At 39.8% G+C, this 21,727-nt stretch overlaps 1 protein-coding gene across 7 annotated transcripts in view; it reads right to left on the minus strand.

The window, feature by feature from the left end:
• Window positions 1-21,727, minus strand: part of DGKB (diacylglycerol kinase beta) — an 877,599-nt gene that overhangs the window by 645,314 nt on the left and 210,558 nt on the right. For all 7 annotated transcript variants that reach the window (XM_069587582.1, XM_069587580.1, XM_069587583.1 and 4 more), the window contains one exon: window positions 1,785-1,925. In XM_069587582.1, coding sequence (XP_069443683.1) covers window positions 1,785-1,925 — 141 coding nt within the window. The remainder of the gene's footprint in view (window positions 1-1,784; window positions 1,926-21,727) is intronic.

Below are 21,727 nucleotides of genomic sequence, written 5' to 3' on the forward strand. Positions count from 1 at the left end.
TTAAAGAGATTGTCTTTACTCCATTGTATATTCTTGCCTCCTTTGTCAAAGATAAGGTGTCCATATGTGTGTGGGTTTATCTCTGGGCTTTCTATTTTGTTCCATTGATCTATATGTCTGTCTTTGTGCCAGTACCATACTGTCTTGATGACTGTGGCTTTGTAGTAGAGCCTGAAGTCAGGCAAGTTGATTCCTCCAGTTCCATTCTTCTTTCTCAAGATTGCTTTGGCTAAGAAGACATACGGATGGCTAACAAACACATGAAAAGATGCTCAACATCACTCATTATTAGAGAAATGCAAATCAAAACCACAATGAGGTACCACTTCACACCAGTCAGAATGGCTGCGATCCAAAAATCTGCAAGCAATAAATGCTGGAGAGGGTGTGGAGAAAAGGGAACCCTCCTACACTGTTGGTGGGAATGCAAACTAGTACAGCCACTATGGAGAACAGTGTGGAGATTCCTTAAAAAATTGCAAATAGAACTACCTTATGACCCAGCAATCCCACTTCTGGGCATACACACCGAGGAAACCAGAATTGAAAGAGACACATGTACCCCAATGTTCATCGCAGCACTGTTTATAATAGCCAGGACATGGAAACAACCTAGATGTCCATCAGCAGATGAATGGATAAGCAAGCTGTGGTACATATACACAATGGAGTATTACTCAGCCGTTAAAAAGAATTCATTTGAATCAGTTCTGATGAGATGGATGAAACTGGAGCCGATTATACAGAGTGAAGTAAGCCAGAAAGAAAAACACCAATACAGTATACTAACACATATATATGGAATTTAGGAAGATGGCAATGACGACCCTGTATGCAAGACAGGGAAAGAGACACAGATGTGTATAACGGACTTTTGGACTCAGAGGGAGAGGGAGAGGGTGGGATGATTTGGGAGAATGACATTCTAACATGTATACTATCATGTGAATTGAATCGCCAGTCTATGTCTGACGCAGGATGCAGCATGCTTGGGGCTGATGCATGGGGATGACCCAGAAAGATGTTCTGGGGAGGGAGGTGGGAGGGGGGTTCATGTTTGGGAATGCATGTAAGAATTAAAGATTTTAAAATTTAAAAAATAAAAAACTAAAAAAAAAAAAATTAAAAAAAATAAAATAAAAAAAAAGTTAAAAAAAAATAAATAAAAATAAATAAAAAAAAAAAGAAATGCCTGCTACATGCTAGAAGGAAAATAGCTATTCTTTAATTATAATATTCAGAGCTAGTTTCTAGAAATGAAACTCTCATATTTGGCGTTTAAGAAATTATTTGTTCCTAGCAAAGAAACTTAGTCCAGAAGCTTTCAAGGAAGATTTCCAAAGAGAAAGGCTCAGGTAGACTGTGTATAATGAACTGAACCCTCTTTCTGACCAATGAGAAGATCTTTTATATATTAGAAGATCTTTTATATATTAGAAGTAAGCGTTTTTTGTTTTTTTTTTTTTCAAAAGAACACAAAAGATACTTTTCAACATAACCTGGTTAACAAACTGAGCAAATTAAAAAAATAGGTCAATTGATGAACATACTCAAATACTCAGAAATAAATAGACTTTGATCAATAATAACCTAAAATTGATAGATTCTTAGTATCTTTTAACTGTCTGATTTTCAGTTGGAGGATTTTTTATTATTAATAACCAAGGTCACTTCATTTAATAAGAATGTAGGCAACCATAGCAGAAACAATTTTAAGTTTGTCAATATCCAGGCCCTTCCCCCACCCCAATCATGATAAGTAAATTAAATGAAGAAGCACATACACTCCAGTTTATCCTCAGGTCTTCCTCTTTCAAGGAGAGACAGGTAACAGACTATATCTTTCAGATGGATTACTTCTGGGGAACACGTGTTTGCTGGAGAAGTACGAGGAGGGGTGATGGCACCTTTATTCATTTTCAGACCTGGAAAACAAATTATTTGTCTTTACATACTTAAAGAAATTCACAGTGCTCTCAAACAAAAAAAAAAAAAAAAAAAAAAAGGAAATGGAGAGATAATGAATACATAGACCATATAAAGAACTGTATATTTCTTAGGCATCAAACAACCCAGACCTCTGGTACTAGTACAACGGAGACAAACATTCCGTGACTCTTTTAAGTAATGGAGAGTTCTTTGGCATTCAGGGACACTAGGCTGCTCTGCAGACTCACTGGAGGGTATGTGGGTCAGAATTCTGTTGCCCAGGGTTAGTTGGTGGACAGAACCCAAAGCATGAAGCACTACTTTCCTATTCCACCTTTCTCCACTTTAGGCAGTGACAGCTGTAAATCATTTGGAAGACTGAAAATGGTCTTTCATTAAAATAAAATAAAAAAAAAAAAAGCTGAGGAAATGTCACAATACGATTTACATGCTGACAACCAGGTATCATTCATACATAAAAACGTGCATTTGTGTCCAGTCATGCAAAAGACATCCTTTTGGCCATCAAGGAATCTTTCCATGGGTAAGAGAAAAAGAACATACAAAAAACCTGGATAAACATGACAGATTTAATTAGCGAAGTAAGACTACACAACTGCAGTTTAAATACGGTCCATACTTTATTTCTGACACCTATTTACTGTGCCTATTCCAAGACAAGGGTAGTGAACTTGAATGTCTAGTCATAAGAGCTAATGACTGCAGATTATCTGGATGATGATAAATAAGCTGAAACCTTATCACAATAAATAGTTCCATCTTATGAGAGAAGCCTCTGAAACAAGACCATATGCATCTGGCAAGGTAAACCCCGATCATCCTCTGAGGTCTGTTTGGTCATATGAAAAGTATGAGGGTGAGACGGCTAATGGGGCGAATGGCCACATGGTTCCTAATCAACCAGGAGTTACTGGAATGGAAGGAATAACCTTAACCAAATACAGCAGTCTAAAAGCCTGTCATTCATCTGTCATTCACCAGCACACCTCAACCTAATGACATCTGTTGCTCTAGTTTATTTCCTTCCACGTGCAACTTTGATAAAATACCAGTCACTTCCTTCAGCCATGTCAAGATATCCAGGAATACAATTTCATGCATTATGAAAAATCAGAAGTTAGTTTAGTAGTCACAAGGTTACTACTAAGAAAATGTGTCATTTACTGACTGTGTGATATGCCCAGGAACCACGCTGGGCACTTGAACATGAAACATCGTCTTACTTAACTCTCCCATTAACCCTGTGAAGGAGACTGCATTATTACCATTTTACAGATGAGAAGCAACCTTAGTGAAATTAATTGCCAGAGTTTCATAACTAGCAAATTTGTCCTCTTTAGTCTACACTAATCGCTTACAGACTATTTTTGTTCAAGGCCAATAGGAAGAAAAAGTAAGGAAAACAATTTACGTCTTAATCCAGCACAAATACACACACACACACTAGGAGGTTTCCTAGACGTGCCAATATTTTCCTTCCACTGCTAACCTATTCTCTTCTATTTCGTTCTTAAAATTCTTTTGTCCAAGACCCCTTAAGTTGAATTCATTATGGGCCACAACCCACAGTTTGAAAACCAGTGCTTTACATCTTTCATTTTTACCAAAGCCTTAGTTCAAATATAACTCTATGCTTCACATTAATGCTACTTCTGTTTACCGTTATTGAAAAAGATATACACACACACATATATACATGTACACATACATACATTATAAATTGATTTCCCCCCCTTGACAAAGTGTCACTGTATAGCCAATGCAAAGTAATATGGTCACTTTTATAAACCAAGGGCAGAAAATAGAAGATAATCCTGAGCTTTAAAAAGAAAATACCTGACTACTTCTAACTAACCATCTAAAGCCTCACCAGCTGCAGGAATAAGCAGTTTCAGTCTATGATAAAAGACTTTTTGGCACTGATCCTTCACATGGCCATAACTTCCAGACTTGGAGAATACAGCACTTGAATTACGGTTGGATAAACTATGACCTAACTCATCCTGCATGATGAGCTAATCCTCTCTTCCATGCTCCCCCTTTATGGCACTGATTTAATAAATTACATTTAATTCTTTTACACCACAACTCAGCACAAAATAAGAAAGACTAAAAAGCGTGTGTTGTCACATTCATCTGGAAGAAAGACAAAAAGTATCCATTTTCACTTACATCTTTTCATTTATGATCATCTTTATTTATAAAACGAAGGTTATGGTACCTCAGTATCAGTTTTCATAATACTGAACATGAAAATTTGGAGAACATGAGTATCACAGTTTTCTGCTTGCCTTTCTTGTATGTAATGTACATACTGAACATAAACACAAATGTATAATTTAAATTTAATACTACTTTTGGTCAAGAAACATGTTACTCTACTAAAATTGTTTCTGCTTGACAAAAGGACCATTTGCCATTTGCAATTCATGATATGTTATAAACTAAAAGTTGTATGATGCTTTGAATTGCACCTTAATTTCACATATAAAAGAATTGAAAAGTTATTTAAAAAGAAATTATGGGTATATATGACAACATACAAGGAAGAATGAATCCAATTTTCCTTAAGCCCAATTTCAGCTAAATTTGAGAGGTAACATGTATACTTTTTGCAAAGATTTATAGGGTGCATCAGAGAAAACAAATAAAATGTCAAAGGCCTTTTTCACAATTACTTTACAACAGCAAAAAAATAGAGAGAGAGCTGGACTACTACTAAATCTCGAGGTATTGCATTAAAAACGCTTGGGATGGTTCTTGCCCTAACCTTCTCCCTTAGATCAGCTCACTTTTTCTTATGTGATGAAAATGTTTATTTTTTCATTTAGTATTTTGAAAACAGGTCATAGGGCCTCAATCTGTCTTCACAGAGGTTATTTTTACATCTGTACTCTACCCTGTAAAATTTTTTTTCCTGTCCCTAAATTTGGCTGTAGGTCTTACCCAGTACTTACTCATCTCTCAGAAAGTACACTTCCCTGGAGAAAAGTCTTTTTCCTTTTAAGCAGTTTGTGCTAAGGGTTATACAGAAAACACAGGAGATTGCAAACGGCAAATGAACATAGCAAGCCTGGTTTCCTGCCTACAGCATCTCATGAAGTGGGGGAAATCCCCAATTCTCTTTAGCAGTAATAGCCTCTGAAGAAGAGGCTCAAAAGCCTACTTCCCTTTAACAAAGCCCGTTTTAACCCATCCAATCACTGGCGAAACTCTCTCTTCGCAACTGGAACTGTACGTGAAGCTAGGTATAAAAGCAAGGTGTATTTGTTTTGCCTCAAGCGGTCAATATTTAGTTCTGAAGATCATGTGATTGACACCCAAATTCACACATTCTCTGACTTGCCCAAGGTTATACTTCTTTAAATATTTCCCCACAAAAGTGAAGAGTATACATCTGCACATATGCCATTTATGTCCACAGACCCATATATAGCTATACACATATAATATATTTTACAAGGTACAACAAAGTACAAAATAAAGTGAAAAATAAGCATGGCAATTAGAGTCTATTAATTTTGTTGGGAATAATTAAACTGTACTCTGATGGCATTTTTCTGCTTTTATGATGATTTTATATATATGTATACATATATATAAACATTCTTCTCTGCAAAGGTTTAAGTACAAAAATAACTAACATTAGTCAAATTGAATATTGTTTATAACTAACAAATTCTTTAAACACCTTATTTTCATTGTATTCTGATATGGATACTCCATTTCTTGAAACAATGATTTTAAAGGTTCTATTCTATTAGATACATTTAATTCCAGTCTCAAGGTTCAATTATTAGCAAATCTGTCTTGGTACATGTTCAATTTCCGTCTCTGCTCCAGTTTATTTTATTTTCAAACACTAGCATTCCAGATAATGAAAACGGTAGTGTTATCTCCATTCTTTCCCGTCCTCTATTAAAATGAAATATTCAAAGCTAATAACACAAATTAAAATTCTGAAGCTATCACACAAGAAAACACTCTGGTAATTTGGTTTTTCCAGTTTTTATACTGGTTCAATTTGCAGAAATTTGTCAGGCTTCTCAAGCAGTTTATCACATAGTATAATCACATATCGAGGTTTCCCAGGTGGCTCAGTGGTAAAGAATATTCTGGCCAGCGCAGAAGACACAGGAGATGTGAGTTCAGTCCCTGAGTCAGGAAGATCACCTGGAGAAGGAAATGGCCATCCGCTCCGGTACTTATGCCCGCAAAGTCTCATGGACAGAGGAGCCTGGCAATCCCAGGGGTCACAAAGAGTCAGACACGACTCAGCGACTGAGCATACAAGCACATCTTATTTCAAACTTCTGGCTCTTTTCAAAAAGCAGTAAAAACAAGACTTTTCTCTCAGTCCTGACCAGTATAATATTCTGCAGTGATAAAAATGTTCTGTACATTGCACTGTTTAACAGTGCTATTAACCACACACAGTTGTTTAGAGCGTGGCTGGTATTTGAGTAAAGAACTGAGTTGTTTTAATTGATTGTTGAATTTAGATTTCAGTGCTACCTTGAGCTAGTGGCAACCACAGTGCAGGCACAGTGCAGACACATTGTCTGTCCACAGGCAGTGTATTGAGAGTTGGTTGAATTAATCTCAGTTCCCTAAATATACTCTAAGTGTGGGAATTAAACCACCACATGTGAAAAGTCATGTTACCAAAATTCCTGTATTTGTCATATTAAAATGAAATCTCCATAATACTTTTTATTTTTATTTAAGGAATTAACTAATTTGGCTGTGCTGGGTCTTCATTGCTGCATGCAGGCTTCTCTCTAGCTGAGGTGAGTGGGGGCTACTCTCTAGGTGCGGTGTACAGGCTTCTCATGCGGCGCTTCTTTTTTGGCTAAGCATGGGCTCTCGGGCCCGCAAGGCTTCAGCAGTTGTGGCCCTCAGGCTCTAGAGCACTGGCTCAGTATTTGGGGCCAATGGGTTTAGTCACTCCATCGCATATGGGATCCTCCTGGACCAGGAATCGAACCCATGTCTCCTGCCCTGCCAGGCAGATTCTCATCCACTGTAACACCAGGGAAGTCCCTAATAATACTCTTTAAATTTTACTATGCTCTTTCTGGATGTATGATATTGTAAGGGGGAAAAGACTACACTGAATTTGATCTTTATTCTGTATTTGCCAAACTGAAATACAGAAAAATGACCTATTTGTGAATAACAGTAATAGCCGGCATTGTTAATGTAAATTACATTTTTGAGTCTCACACGACCCAGTAAGACAGATATTATTTCCATTTTGCATTCAAGAAAACAAAGACCGGTTGTGTACCCACAATTTAAAAGGCAACCTGATGCAGGATTATTTCAAGCTTTAAGTATACTTTTGTAGCGCTAGAGAGCAAAAACCAAATCGGTGAAATCTGTCTCCTGCCTCTCAATAAATGACCTTTTAAGACTGGTTTTCAAGACTCTCAAGAGTACCTATATTGATTATTTCATAAACTTCTGGAACGAAATTAGAGATCCTAGCCATGGCTGAGAGCTCTTAAATGTTCACCTTCCATTCAGATCAGTCCTTGGGCCATCTATTTAATACTGGTTTGTGAAAAGACTGTATACAATGGCTTGCATGTATGAGCATGCACACATACAAATACATATTTACCAAATCTTTACATGCATTTTCTCAGAGGGAAATGGATTATGAATGATTTTTCTTTTCGTTTAATAGGTATACAACTAGCATATCCTTTATAAGCATGTTGTTGTTATGTTTGGTCACTAAGTCATGTTTAACTCTTTTACAAGCCCATGGACTGTAGCCTAGCAAGCTCTCTGGATTTCCCAGGCAAGAACTGGAGTGGGTTGCCATTTCCTTCTTCAGGGGATCTTCCCAACAGAGGGATTAAAAAAAAAAAAAAAAAACACTGTCTCTTGCATTGGTAAGTGGATTCTTTACTGCTGAGCCACCAGGAAGTCCCAAACCTAAATACATATTAAAGACCTTTAGTGTTATTCATGTAAAACTAGGTTCTAGGCACAGGAGATCAAATATTGAACAACACAGATGAAAATCCCATTTTCATAGGGCTTCTGTTCTAGCGCCTAAAAGCAAATACCTAATATCATGGCATATTTTCTAGCTTGCTACTAAATATTTTTAGAACACATCACAAAGTAAACGATACCTATGATTGATTTGAAGCTCTGCAAACTAATCCAGCTGGTTTTAGAAAAGGCAGAGGAACTAGAGATCAAACTGTCAACATCCGCTGAATCATGGAAAAAGCAAGAGCGTTCCAGAAAAACATTCATTTCTGCTTTATTGACTATGCCAAAGCCTTTGACTGTGTGGATCACAATAAACTGTGGAAAATTCTGAAACAGATGGGAATACCAGACCACCTGACCTGCCTCTTGAGAAACCTATATGCAGGTCAGGAAACAACAGTTAGAACTGGACATGGAACAACAGACTGGTTCCAAATAGGAAAAGGAGTATGTCAAGGCTGTATATTATCACCCTGCTTAATTAATTTATATGCAGAGTACATCATGAGAAACGCTGGGCTGGAAGAAGCAGAAGCTCGAATCAAGATTGCCAGAAGAAATATCAATAACCTCAGATATGCAGATGACACCACCCTTATGGCAGAAAGTGAAGAGGAACTAAACAGCCTCTTGATGAAAGTGAAAGAGGAGAGTGAAAAAGTTGGCTTAAAGCTCAACAGTCAGAAAATAAAGATCATGGCATCTGGTCCCATCACATGGGAAATAGATGGGGAAGCAATGGAAACAGTGGCTGACTTTATTTTTAGGGGGCTCCAAAATCACTGCAGATGGTGACTGCAGCCATGAAATTAAAAGACGCTTACTCCTTGAAGAAGGAAATGGCAATCCACTCCAGTACTATTGCTTGGAAAATCCAATGGACAGAGGAGCCTGGGAGGCTACAGTCCATGGGGTTGCAAAGAGTCAGACACGACTGAAGGACTTCACTCACTTCACTACTCCTTGGAAGGAAAGTTATGAGCAACCTAGATAGCATATTGAAAAGCAGAGACATTATTTTGCCAACAAAGGTCCATCTAGTCAAGGCTATGGTTTTTCCAGTGGTCATGTATGGATGTGAGAGTTGGACTATGAAGAAAGCTAAGCAGTGAAGAATTGATGCCTTTGAACTGTGGTGTTGGAGAAGACCCTTGAGAGTCCCTTGGACTGCAAGGAGATCCAACCAGTCCATCCTACAGGAGATCAGTCCTGGGTGTTCTTTGGAAGGACTGTTGCTAAAGCTGAAACTCCAATACTTTGGCCACCTCATGAGAAGAGTTGACTCATTGGAAAATATTCTGATGCTGGGAGAGATTGGGGGCAGGAGGAGAAGGGGACAACAGAGGATGAGATGGCTGATGGCATCATTGACTTGATGGACATGAATTTGAGTGAACTCTGGGAGTTGGTGATGGACAGGGAGGCCTGGCGTGCTGCGATTCATGGGGTCGCAAAGAGTCGGACACGACTGAGCGACTGAACTGCACTGAAACTAATAAATATTATATTGCCCTTATAGGGTTTCAGGATACAAGATTTATTGGAGTAACATAATGTAAGCATTACTACTAATAATAGTACTAATTAGAAGTCTGAATTTGGCACTATAGAGGTACAAAAAATGTAATGGTAGATATATAAATGCTAGTTGGCCAGTGTATAAAAATTCTCTTATCTTTATTTCTAAAGCATATGTATGTAGGCACATAAACTGCACAGACTCTAATCATTATTATCAATAAAGTATATCTACATTAATAAATGCTCAAATATCTTTAAAATGGCCTACTGTGTGCCAAGAATCTACTCATCTCATAGTTACATCATCGTGAACTGTGTTCAGTTTGCGTTTGGGGGCAACTGCCCCGCCTATGTTTGCATGGTGGAAACTGAATAGCTTATTAGACACAAAAGACCTATAAAACTACTTTACAGTAAATACACACAAACACACACACATCCACTGAATATCCTTAAGACAGTCCTGATAAGAGTAATACTTTCTTCTCAGCACAATTAATGAAGTGTGTCTTCTGGCAAGAACATTCAGCAAGGTCATTCGGCAAAGGAACATTTTCCCAAAGTTTAAGTACCTCATTTTCACTATACAATTTTCTGTTCTTAAGTTGATTAACCTCCTTATGAACCAAAAGGATTTGCTTCACCTTTTCTGTCTAAAACAAGCCCTTGTGGTATGACTGTTTGGTTATGCAGACAATATGACAAGAATGAAATACCATTATTGATAATGGAGCATCTCAGAACAAATCCACTGTGCTGTGGCCACATCAAACAGGCAATGAGAGCGGACCCAAGATGAAAAGTACCTTAACGTTTGTCAGAAATGGTGTTTATTATTCTCAATCTTTTTTATACTCTCAACCTCATCTGCCTCCACGATAGCTTCCACACACCTGACAGTGGGTATTTTCTGCCTTACATCCTTTCCACAGCTCTCTATTTTCTTCTGGATAACATTCAAAACGCAGCATGATGGACAACGCTCTCCACCATGGGATCCTGGCTACCCAACTCATCTGTGCTCTGATCATGTCATCTGTCCCAGTCTAAATGAGTCAAAGCCCAGCCTAGGTCTCTCAGGGTACCCAAAAAGCCTACCTTCTTGCCCATTCCAAAGGCCATCAGGACTCTCATCCTGCCAGAACCCCTCCCCCAACCCTATCTCCAGGCTGAGCCCAATACTTCCAAAGTCATGACTACTATCCACTCTGGCACCATCAAAAATTACCTCCTTCTGACCCTCATCCCAGTTTCAATCAACCTTGCGAAACCTAGGACTTTCATTCATCCTCAGCCTCTACCCACAGTTCCTGATTCATTATTGCCAAAAGCACTCATTACCATCCAACCTGATATAATTTTTTTTAACTTTTTTATTAGTCTTTGTTTCCCCACTAGAACGTAAGTGACTATGGGAAGGTTAGTTCTATTTTGGTCACCGATGTACTCCCAGTAATTTTAATAGTACCTGGCACATTGTAAGTGATCAGTAAATATTTTTGAATAAATAAATATTGACCGTCTTAAAGTTTGTGCTCTGTACTGTGATGGGACATGATTTTAATATTTAAAGAGAAATGTACAGGTTGCTTTCTATCCCTGGAACTTCCAATCCACTGCCACTCATACCTACCCCTACCTCTAGCTAACCTGGATATTTTAAATTTATGGTTCAAATCTCAGACACTCCTGATAAATAGAGGGGAGTATTTATTTTACTGTTAGATAATTGATCACCTAACTGCCTGTTTTCCTCCCTGACTCTAAAGGATCCTCTGTTCCTTATGGAATTCCTGACACATAGTATGTTTTGGAAAAGAAATATATGCATGAATTAATGAATAGTAAAATGAATAATTATATGGCACAACTGGTCAATTCACTGCAAGATCTGATTTAAAGGATACTAGGAAAATGGTCTCTTTGTACCCTATAAAACAGCTAATAAGAAATAACCACCTAAATTTTACACTGACCTAAGGTCCCATCGGAGAAGGCAATGGCACCCCACTCCAGTACTCTTGCCTGGAAAATCCCATGGATGGAGAAGCCTGATAGGCTGCCGTCCATGGGGTCGCTAAGAGTCAGACATGACTGAGCAACTTCACTTTGGCTTTTCACTTTCATGCATTAGAGAAGGAAACGGCAACCCACTCCACTGTTCTTGCCTAGAGAATCCCAGGGACGGGGGAGCCTGGTGGGCTGCCGTCTATGAGGTCGCTCAGAGTTGGACACGACTGAAGCGACTTAGCAGCAGCAAGGTCCCATCATATCATGGCAAATAGATGGGGAAACAATGGAAACAGTGGCAGAAATTGGGGGGGGGGCTCCAAAATCGCTGCAGATGGTGACTGCAGCCATGAAATTAAAAGACACTTACTCCTTGGAAGAAAAGTTATGACCAAGCTAGATAGCATATTCAAAAGCAGAGACATTACTTTGCCAACAAAGGTCCGTCTAGTCAAGGCTATGGTTTTTCCTGTGGTCACGTAGGGATGTGAAATTTGGACTATAAAGAAAGTTGAGTGCTGAAGAATTGATGTTTTTGAACTGCGGTGTTGGAGAAGACTCTTGAGAGTCCCTTGACTGCAAGGAGATCCAACCAGTCCATAGTAAAGGAAATCAGTCCTGGATATTCATTGGAAAGACTGATGTTGAAGCTGAAACTCTAATACTTTGGCCACCAGATGCTAAGAGCTGACTCATTTGAAGAGACCCTGATGTTGGGAAAGATTGAAGGCAGGAGGAGAAGGGGACGACAGAAGGTGAGATGGTTGGATGCTATCACCAATGTAATGGACATCAGTTTGAGTAAACCCCCGGAGTTGGTGATGGACAGGGAGGCCTGGTGTGCTGCAGTCCATAGCATCGCAAAGAGTCGGAGACTGTAAGGCTCGGAGAACCGCACTCTGAAAAGGACACTCAGGGACAGCCTCTAGTGGACTGACAAAGTTTATTATCCAATTATGTAGTTTTATAATTTTCAGCACCACATGGCATCGCAAAGAGTCGGAGGCAACTGAGGAACTGAAGAGAACTGATGGCTAATAAAGAACGTTTACTCTTATAAGGGAGATTCCCTGGTGGCTCAGATGGTAAAGCATCTGCCTGGAATGAGTGAGACCCGGGTTCAATCCCTGGGTTGGGACGATCCCCTGGAGAAGGAAATGGCAACCCACTCCAGTACTCATGCCTGGAAAATTCCATGGATGGAAAATCCTGGCGGGCTACAGTCCATGGGGTCGCAAAGAGCTAGAGACTTCACTTCACTTCACTTTTCTGTTATAAAGTTAATATTCTGGACCCTGGGAGCCCAACAGGAATATACAGAATGAGTGTTTGAAGCATCTAATAAACCATACAACCTCCTCTTCTAATTGCCATATTATTAGAGAAAGGAAGGTTACAAATGTCACAAATATCTACTTTGAATTGCTATCTTACACAAAAAGAAGTAATATTTAGCTGAAATGCATTATTTCTAGGAATGCATGAGCTACAACAGTCACAGGTGGGAGCTAGAGACAGGCATGGATATGCCAGCTATCCTGCAAGCGGCAGATGGTGGGACTTTCACAAGGGTGCCCAGGGTGCTTCCCAGCTGCATTCTCTAGGGACCCCATCTCTCCCATCACTGCACCCCTAATATGGAACACAGCATATCCTCTTGAATTAGAATGAAGCGCTCTCTGAGACATGAAGAAATGGTGTTTGCTGTGAAATAAGGGCAGAGGAAGCATCATGCAGAAAAGTTCAGAGTCCTGAGTAAGCAAAGCTCGTGTTAAGTCACAGCTAACAGTTGGACATGAAAAGGATCTGGGTGCATGGGGCAAGGAGACAGAGAGTGAGGGCTGGAGGCCGACTATGCCAGCTGATGTGCACGCCTGCGTGTGTGCTCAGTCACGCCCAGCTCTTTGCGACTCCATGGACTGTAGCCCACCAGGCTCCTCTGTCCATGCAATTCTCCAGGCAAGAATACCGGAGTGCCTTGCCATGCCCTCCTCCAGGGGATCTTCCCGCCCAGGGACAGCACATGTATCTGGTAGGTCTCCTGCACTGGCAGATGGGTTCTTTACCACTAGGGCCATCTGGGAAACCTCCTGAGTGAGGTGAAAGTCACTCAGTTGTGTCCTCTTTGTGACCCCAAGGATTACACAGTCCATGGAATTCTCTAGGCCAGAATACTAGAGTGGGTAGCCTTTCCCTTCTCCAGGGGATCTTCTGAACCCAGGGATTGAACCCAGGTCTCCTGCATTGCAGGTGGATTCTTTATCAGCTGAGCCACAAGGGAAGCCTATGGCATGGACTTAATGCTATGAAACTCAGACTTTGTCACCTTCTTAACTGTCCTGCCCAGGCCCTGGAGGCTCAGCAAGGGCACTTCAGGAGGGGGTGTATCCAGCCTGGGGAAGGGGGTGGCAATGAGGGTGTAGGAGGGAGGCAGAAAGATTAGGACTTCCTTGTACTCAGACCTCTCCCGTACCATCCCCAAAGCAAAGGAACTCAGCTTTAATTGACTTTAAATAACTAGGATTTACGTTTACTTGGAAAATAAAGGTTTAAAGAACATTCCAGCAGGTGACAGTGAAAGCCAGAACCTCAAAATAATATTATCACACTGCTGTGTTAGAAAAACCATTTTGCACACAGAAGGGTAGGGCCTGGGAGTCATGCTAACTAAAAGTCTATGACACAATGAATCAAATGACACTGGCAGAACGTTTGAGAAGAAGAAGTTACAAGGAGTAACAGAGAGCACTTTTCGATTAAATAAAAGTGAGGAGAAAAGCAGTGAAGGGTAGGGAGAGTCCAAGATTTTCAGGTAGGGAAATTGATAAATACTCAGGTTCCATTCACCAAGACAGAAGATAGGCATAGAAGCAGATTTGGGTAGAATATAATTATTTGACTTTCAGATACAATTAGTTTGATTCCTTATGGAACACTCAGACAAAGGGCTCCATCTGGAATATAGGAATATACGTTCTCCGAAAGGGTAATAAAGAGTTTTGGATTGTGTGAGAAATAACTGAGGCATTTTATGTTAGACAATGCCTGCTGTGTGTGTGTGTGATGTTAAAAAATAAATGTCATCTGTTGAGAGTAAGGGGAAAGATACGAATAAACTAAAGGAGGTTTCAAAAGTTTAATCTAATTGATCTAGGAGATGAGAACAAGAATAAATACTTTTCAGAATAGATTTTTTTCTTTTTTTTAAAGCTGAAGAGGTGTTAAGACTGTTAATACTGGGTGTTAGCCTGTTCTTTAGTTGCTAAGCTGTATCCATTATCTTTGAGACCCAGTGGACTAGAGCCCACCAGGCTCCCCTGTCCATGGCATTTCCCAGGCAAGAATACTGGAGTGAGCTGCCATTTGCTTCTCCAGGGATCTTCCCCAACCAGGGATCGAACAAGCATCTCTTGCACTGTGGGGCAGATTCTTTACCACTGAGCAACCAGGGAAGCCCGTGGGTGTTCAGTCACCATGAGTAAATTAGATAGCTAGCAGGAAGCTGTGGCAAAGGCAATGGCACCCCACTCCAGTACTCTTGCCTGGAAAATCCCATGGACGGAGGAGCTTGGTGGGCTGCCATCTGTGGGGTCGCGCAGAATTGGACACGACTGAAGCGACTTAGCAGCAGCAGCAGGCAGCTGAGGTACAGCACAGGGAACTCAGCTCTGTGCTCTGTGATGACCTGGAGGGAGGGAGGGATAGAGACTGGGAGGGAGGCTTTGAAGAGAAGGGATACACGTATACTAATGACTGATTCATGTTGTTGCATAGCAGAAACCAACACAACCTTGTAAAGCAGTTAAACCCCAATCAAAAAATAGAAGGGAAAAGATACCTGGTGTTAGGAATTTATAGTGGCAAAAATCTGTGTATTTATGAGATTTCTCTCTGGTCATGTTGTGTTCAAATCGTAGGGACTGAAATATGGGATCATAATAGTGATCCATGACTGAGGGTTTGTGAGCCTCTTGAAAGGAAGAAAAAAAAAAGGGATTCCAAATGAGAAAACCTTTTTGTAAAGGTAATAGTTCAAGTGATAGATTCTAGAGAGGGTAAAATGAGAAATGGGTCATTGGAATAGTAAAGAGATTTGGGATGAAGGATTTGGCATTTACAATGAAGCAGAAGAGGTTATGGGAAAGGTGGAAAGATGGTACATAGGAGATACATTCAAAAACTAAGAGTACAACATGGGAACAATAGAATTAATCATCATGTGTTTAAATATGTGATAAGAGGCACTTATCGGCAACAAAATGTTCCAAAACAATATATCATCTGCTACATGAAATGCCAGGTGGATCATTAGGCTTTACAAGTTCAACAAACACAACTACCTACACACTCAAAACACTTATACCTGCTGCTGCTGCTGCTGCTAAGTCGCTGCTAAGTCCGACTCTGTGCGACCCCATAGACAGCAGCCCACCAGGCTCCCCCATCCCTGGGATTCTCTAGGCAAGAATACTGGAGTGGGTTGCCATTTCCTTCTCCAATGCATGAAAGTGAAAAGTCAAAGTGAAGTCGTTCAGTCGTGTCCGACTCTTAGTGATCCCATGGACTGCAGCCTACCAGGCTCCTCCGTCCATGGGATTTTCCAGGCAAGAGTACTGGTGTGGGGTGCCATTGCCTTCTCCTTATACTTACTTATGTTTATCTTAAAATATTTTATTCTATAAAAACTAAGTATTTTACTTTTACCAAATACATGATCATTGTTCATTAATAAGAACAATAGTTTTTCCTTTTAAAATGTATGTCTTCCTGTTAAGAAGTTCTTATTATTCAGTCTATATAATCAAAAATGGCTATCATATTCCTGATGGTAATGTGGTGATGAAACAGATGACTTCTCAGAGCGATCAACAAAGCAGATTATAGCACCTCATTATTCAATAATAATTTGTGATTTGTTTTCAAACATGAATACATCTTATGTAGATAACTTAGATTATTTTAAGTCTCAAGGAATTATATATATATATATGGTTTCTGAGTCAAGGTTACCCCAGATCTTGAAAATTTTATTATTATCCAGTGTTCTTTATTTCCCAGGGGGAAAAAAAAAAAAAAACTATCGAAGGTAATCCTGCAAAGTACATAGAATGAGAAAGAGTGCTACCAAGGACACTATGCACCTATGTTTTAAAATTGGAGGCCATGCTTTGAAAAGGCATCATGGTTTAATTTATTCTTGTGGTATAAGAGTTACATAGCCTACCTTATAATTCCTTTCAAGCAGGTCTTTGCAGAATGTGTGATTATCTCAAATGAAGTACAAGCTGTTAGTCCTTATTTTTTCCCCATTTTGAAACCCCATTTGATCTCTACTCCTTGTAAATTTGGCATCTTACATGTAGCACTTACTATATGCTATCTAAAGAAAAGAGGGTTTGAGACTTGAATTCCTTATGAAACTACCAAAATAATTCAACTTGTCTCTTTCTTCCCAGTCTGACACAATTAGTCTGAATCTGTTGACTCAGAGAGAGAACATATCAAAAAATATTCCCGCTTTTTTTTTCAAAACCCAAGGACAGTATTGCTTGCTCATGTAAATTTAAATAAGGGACAACTTTGCTATGTCTGAATGTGCAAACCATTTATAGAATGAAACAGAGAATACAGAAGTTTTAATCTCTAGATCCAAGTAAGAATCTGTACCATTTAAAAATATGCAGCACAGAACACTGGTAAGCTGAAACAGATACATCAGAATAAACTAAATGAATTCCACTCAGAGAATCAGCAAGTGTGGGGAGTCCTCTCACTTCATGAGATATGGGGAATTATTTGAGGAACTAAAATATTTGATGGGTAAAGGCATATTAATTGTTTAATATTTCAAAGGGATCAAAATATCACATATGAAAGGTGTACTTCTGTTTTAAAAAGCAGCTGCTAAATCACTTCAGTCGTGTCTGATTCTGTGTGACCCCATAGATGGCAGCCAACTAGACTCCCCCGTCCCTGGGATTCTCCAGGCAAGAACACTGGAGTGGGTTGCCATTTCCTTCTCCAAGGCGTGAAAGTGAAAAGTAAAAGAGAAGTCGCTCAGTCATGTCTGACTCTTCATGACCTCATGCACTGCAGCCCACCAGGCTCCTCCATCCATGGGATTTTCCAGGCAAGAGTACTGGAGTGGGGTGCCATTGCCTTCTCCGTTTAAAAAGCAGGGAACAACATAATTACTCAAGGAAAAATATATGACTTTTCTAAAAGAAAGGGAAAGAGTACAGTATAAGACTTAACAGTGTGGACTCTTCATCAGATTGCTCACTTTTGGTTTATGACTCAATCATCTATTTCTTAATTACATGTTTTATTTTTTGTTGTTGTTATTTTATTTATTTTATTCTTTCAGACTTTATTTTATTTTACTTTACAATACTGTATTGGTTTTGCCATACATCAACATGAATCCGCCACAGGTGTAAACGTGTTCTCAGTCCTGAACTCCCCTCCCTCCTCCCTCCCCATACCATCTCTCTGGGTCAAGTGCTAACTAGTAAAACTCTCATCACTTCTTTACCCACACTTTGATATTCTACACTGTAATGTCGGAGCAGGAAGTCTCTAGACCTGTGGCTCCCATAGGATAGCTGAGTCTCTCTCAGGGGATATGTAAGGTCAATATGGCATAAGTGTGGATTCTGAGCTGTCATTTGCTTTTTTCACTCTCATTTCCTCATGAGGGTACACTGGAGTTTTTAAGGGGTTACATGACATATATGTTGACACAGAAGCAAATGTGGTTACTCAGCTGTCTTCTATGTAGCTGGACAGTAGTCATTTCTAACAGTGTAATATAATGTATACCTTTTCATTAGTTTGAAAATAATCATTTTTCATAAAGATAATATTGTTGTCAACATCTAAGGAGTTTATCCAAAGGAATATTTCATGCAAAAATGGACACAAAAAGGACAGAAAGGATATGGACTTAACAGAAGCAGAAGCTATACAAAAGAGATCTTAATGACCCTGATAACCAAGATGGTGTGATCACTCACCTAGAGCCAGACAGCCTGGAGTGCAAAGGTAAGTATGCCTTAGGAAGCATCACTACAAACAAAGCAAGTAGAGGTGATGGAATTCCAGCTCAGCTATTTCAAATCCTGAAAGATGATGCTGTGAAAGTGCAGCACTCAATGTGCCAACAAATTTGGAAAACTCAGCAGTGGCCACAGGACTGAAAAAGGTAAGTTTTCATTCTAAATCCAAAGAAAGGCAATGCCAAAAATGTCAAACTACTACACAATTGCACTCATCTCTTGCACCAGCAAAGTAATACTTAAAATTCTTCAAGCTGGCTTCAACAGTACATTAACTGATAACTCCCAGATGTTCAAGCTGGATTTACAAAAGGCAGAAGAACCAGAGATCAAATTGCCAAATCCTTTGGACCATAGAATAAGCAAGAGAATTCCAGAAAACACCTATTTCTGCATCGTTGACTGTGCTAAAGCCTTTGACTGAGTGGATCACAACAAACTGTGGAAAATTCTTGAAGAGATGGAAATAGCAGATGACCTTACCTGCCTTCTGAAAAACCTGTATGCAGGTAAAGAAGCAACAATTAGAACCAAACATGGAACAACAGACAGTTTCCAAATTGGGGACACCAAGGCTGTATATTGTCATCCTGCTTATTTAACTTATATGCAGAGTACATCATGAAAAATGCCTGGCTGGATGAAGCACAAGCTGGAATCAAGATTGCAAGGAGAAATATCAATAACCTAAGATACGCAGATGACACACCCTTATGGCAGAAAGCAAAGAGGAATAAAGAGCCTCTTGATGAAGATCAAAGAGAGTGAAAAAGCTGGCTTAAAACTCAACATTCAAAAAACTAAGATCATGATCTCTGGTCCCATCACTACATGGCAAGTCTATGAGGAAACAGAGAAAACTGTGAAAGACTCTGTTTTCAGGCTACAAAATCACTTAGAAGATGACTGCAGCCATGAAATTAAAACACGCTTGCTCCTTGGAAGAAAAGCTATGACAAACCTAGGCAGCATGTTAAAAGCAGAGACATTACTTTGCCAACAAAGGTCCATCTAGTCAAAGCTATAGTTTTTCCAGTAGTCATGTATGGATGTGAGAGAAGGACCATAAAGGAGGTTGAGCACTGAAGAACTGATGCTTTTGAACTGTGGTGTTGGAGAAGACTCTCGAGAGTCCCTTGGACTGCAAGGAGATCAAACCAGTCAATCCTAAAGGAAATCAGTCCTGAATGTTCATTGGAAGGACTGATGCTGAAACTGAAACTCCAGTACTTTAGCCATCTGATGTGAAGAACTGACTCACTGGAAAAAACCCTGATGCTGGGAAACATTGAAGGCACGAAGAGAAGGGTACAATAGATGATGAAATGGTTGGATGGCATCATCGTTGCAATGGATATGAGTTTGAGCAATCTCCAGGAGATGGTGAAGGTCAGGGAAGCCTGGCATGCTGCAATCCATGGGGTCACAAAGAGTTGAACACGACTCAGTGACTGAACAACAGTGGGTTGATCATTATCATTTATAGACTGTGTCATCTTTAATATGATAAATAGAAATAAATATCACACATATAAATAAAACCGTTTGGGGATCTTTAAGGATTTATGGTGTGATCACTCACCTAGAGCCAGACATTCTAGAATGTGAAGTCAAATGGGCCTTAGAAAGCATCACTACAAACAAAGCTAGCGGAGGTGATGGAATTCCAGTGGAGCTATTTCAAATCCTGAAAGATGATAATGTGAAAGTGCTGCCCTCAATATGTCAACAAATTTGGAAAACTCAGCAGTGGCCACAGGACTGGAAAAGGTCAGTTTCATTCCAATCCCAAAGAAAGGCAATGCCAAAGAATGCTCAAACTACCGCACAATTGCACTCATCTCACATGCTAGTAAAGTAATGCTCAAAATTCTCCAAGCCAGCCATCGGCAAGACATGAACTGTGAAATTCCAGATGTTCAAGCTGGTTTTAGAAAAGGCAGAGGAACCAGAGATCAAATTGCCAACATCCGCTGGATCATGGAAAAAGTAAGAGAGTTCTAGAAAAACATCTATTTGTGCTTTATTGACTATGCCAAAGTTTTTGACTGTGTGGATCACAATAAACTGTGGAAAATTCTTCAAGAGATGGGAATACCAGACCACCTGACCTGCCTCTTGAGAAACCTATATGCAGGTCAGGAAACAACAGTTAGAACTGGACATGGAAAAACAGACTGGTTCCAAATAGGAAAAGGAATACATCACGGTTGTATACTGTCACCCTGCTTATTTAACTTATATGCAGAGTACATCATGAGAAACGCTGGGCTGGAAGAAGCAGAAGCTCGAATCAAGATTGCCAGGAGAAATATCAATAACCTCAGACATGCAGTTGACATCACCCTTTTGGCAAAAAGTGAACAGGAACTAAAGAGCCTCTTGATGAAAGTGAATGAGGAGAGTGAAAAAGATGGCTTAAAGTTCAACATTCAGAAAATGAAGATCATGGCATCTGGTCCCATCACTTCATGGGAAATAGATGGGGAAACAGTGGAAACAGTGTCAGACTTTATTTTTCTATGCTCCAAAATCACGGCAGATGGTGACTGCAGCCATGAAATTAAAAGACACTTACTCTTTGGAAGGAAAGTTATGACCAATCTAGACAGCATATTGAAAAGCAGAGACATTACCTTGCCAACAAAGATCCATCTAGTCAAGGCTATGTTTTTTCCAGTCGTCATGTATGGATGTTAGAGTTGGACTGTGAAGAAAGCTGAGCGCCGAAGAATTGATGCTTTTGAACTGTGCTGTTGGAGAAGACTCTTGAGAGTTCCTTGGTTTGCAAGGAGATCCAACCGGTCCATCCTCAAGGAGACCGGTCCTGGGTGTTCATTGGAAGGACTGATGCTGAAACTCTAATTCTTTGGCTACATCATGTGAAGAGTTGACTCATTGGAAAAGACTCTCATGCTGGGAGGGTTTGGGGGCAGGAGGAGAAGGGGATTGACAGAGGATGAGATGGCTGGATGGGATCATCAACTTGTTACACATGAGTCTGAGTGAACTCTGGGAGTTGGTGATGGATAGGGAGGCGGGGCTTGCTGCGATTCATGGGGCGCAAAGAGTCGGACACGACTGAGCGATTGAACTGAACTGAAGGATTTTTTTAGAAGCCTTAAAGAGTCCTAGATCAGAGTTTGAGACATACTGCTGAAGATTACGTTTCTCCA

The sequence above is a fragment of the Ovis canadensis genome, chromosome 4, assembly GCF_042477335.2.
Source record: "Ovis canadensis isolate MfBH-ARS-UI-01 breed Bighorn chromosome 4, ARS-UI_OviCan_v2, whole genome shotgun sequence".
Lineage (NCBI taxonomy): Eukaryota > Metazoa > Chordata > Mammalia > Artiodactyla > Bovidae > Ovis > Ovis canadensis.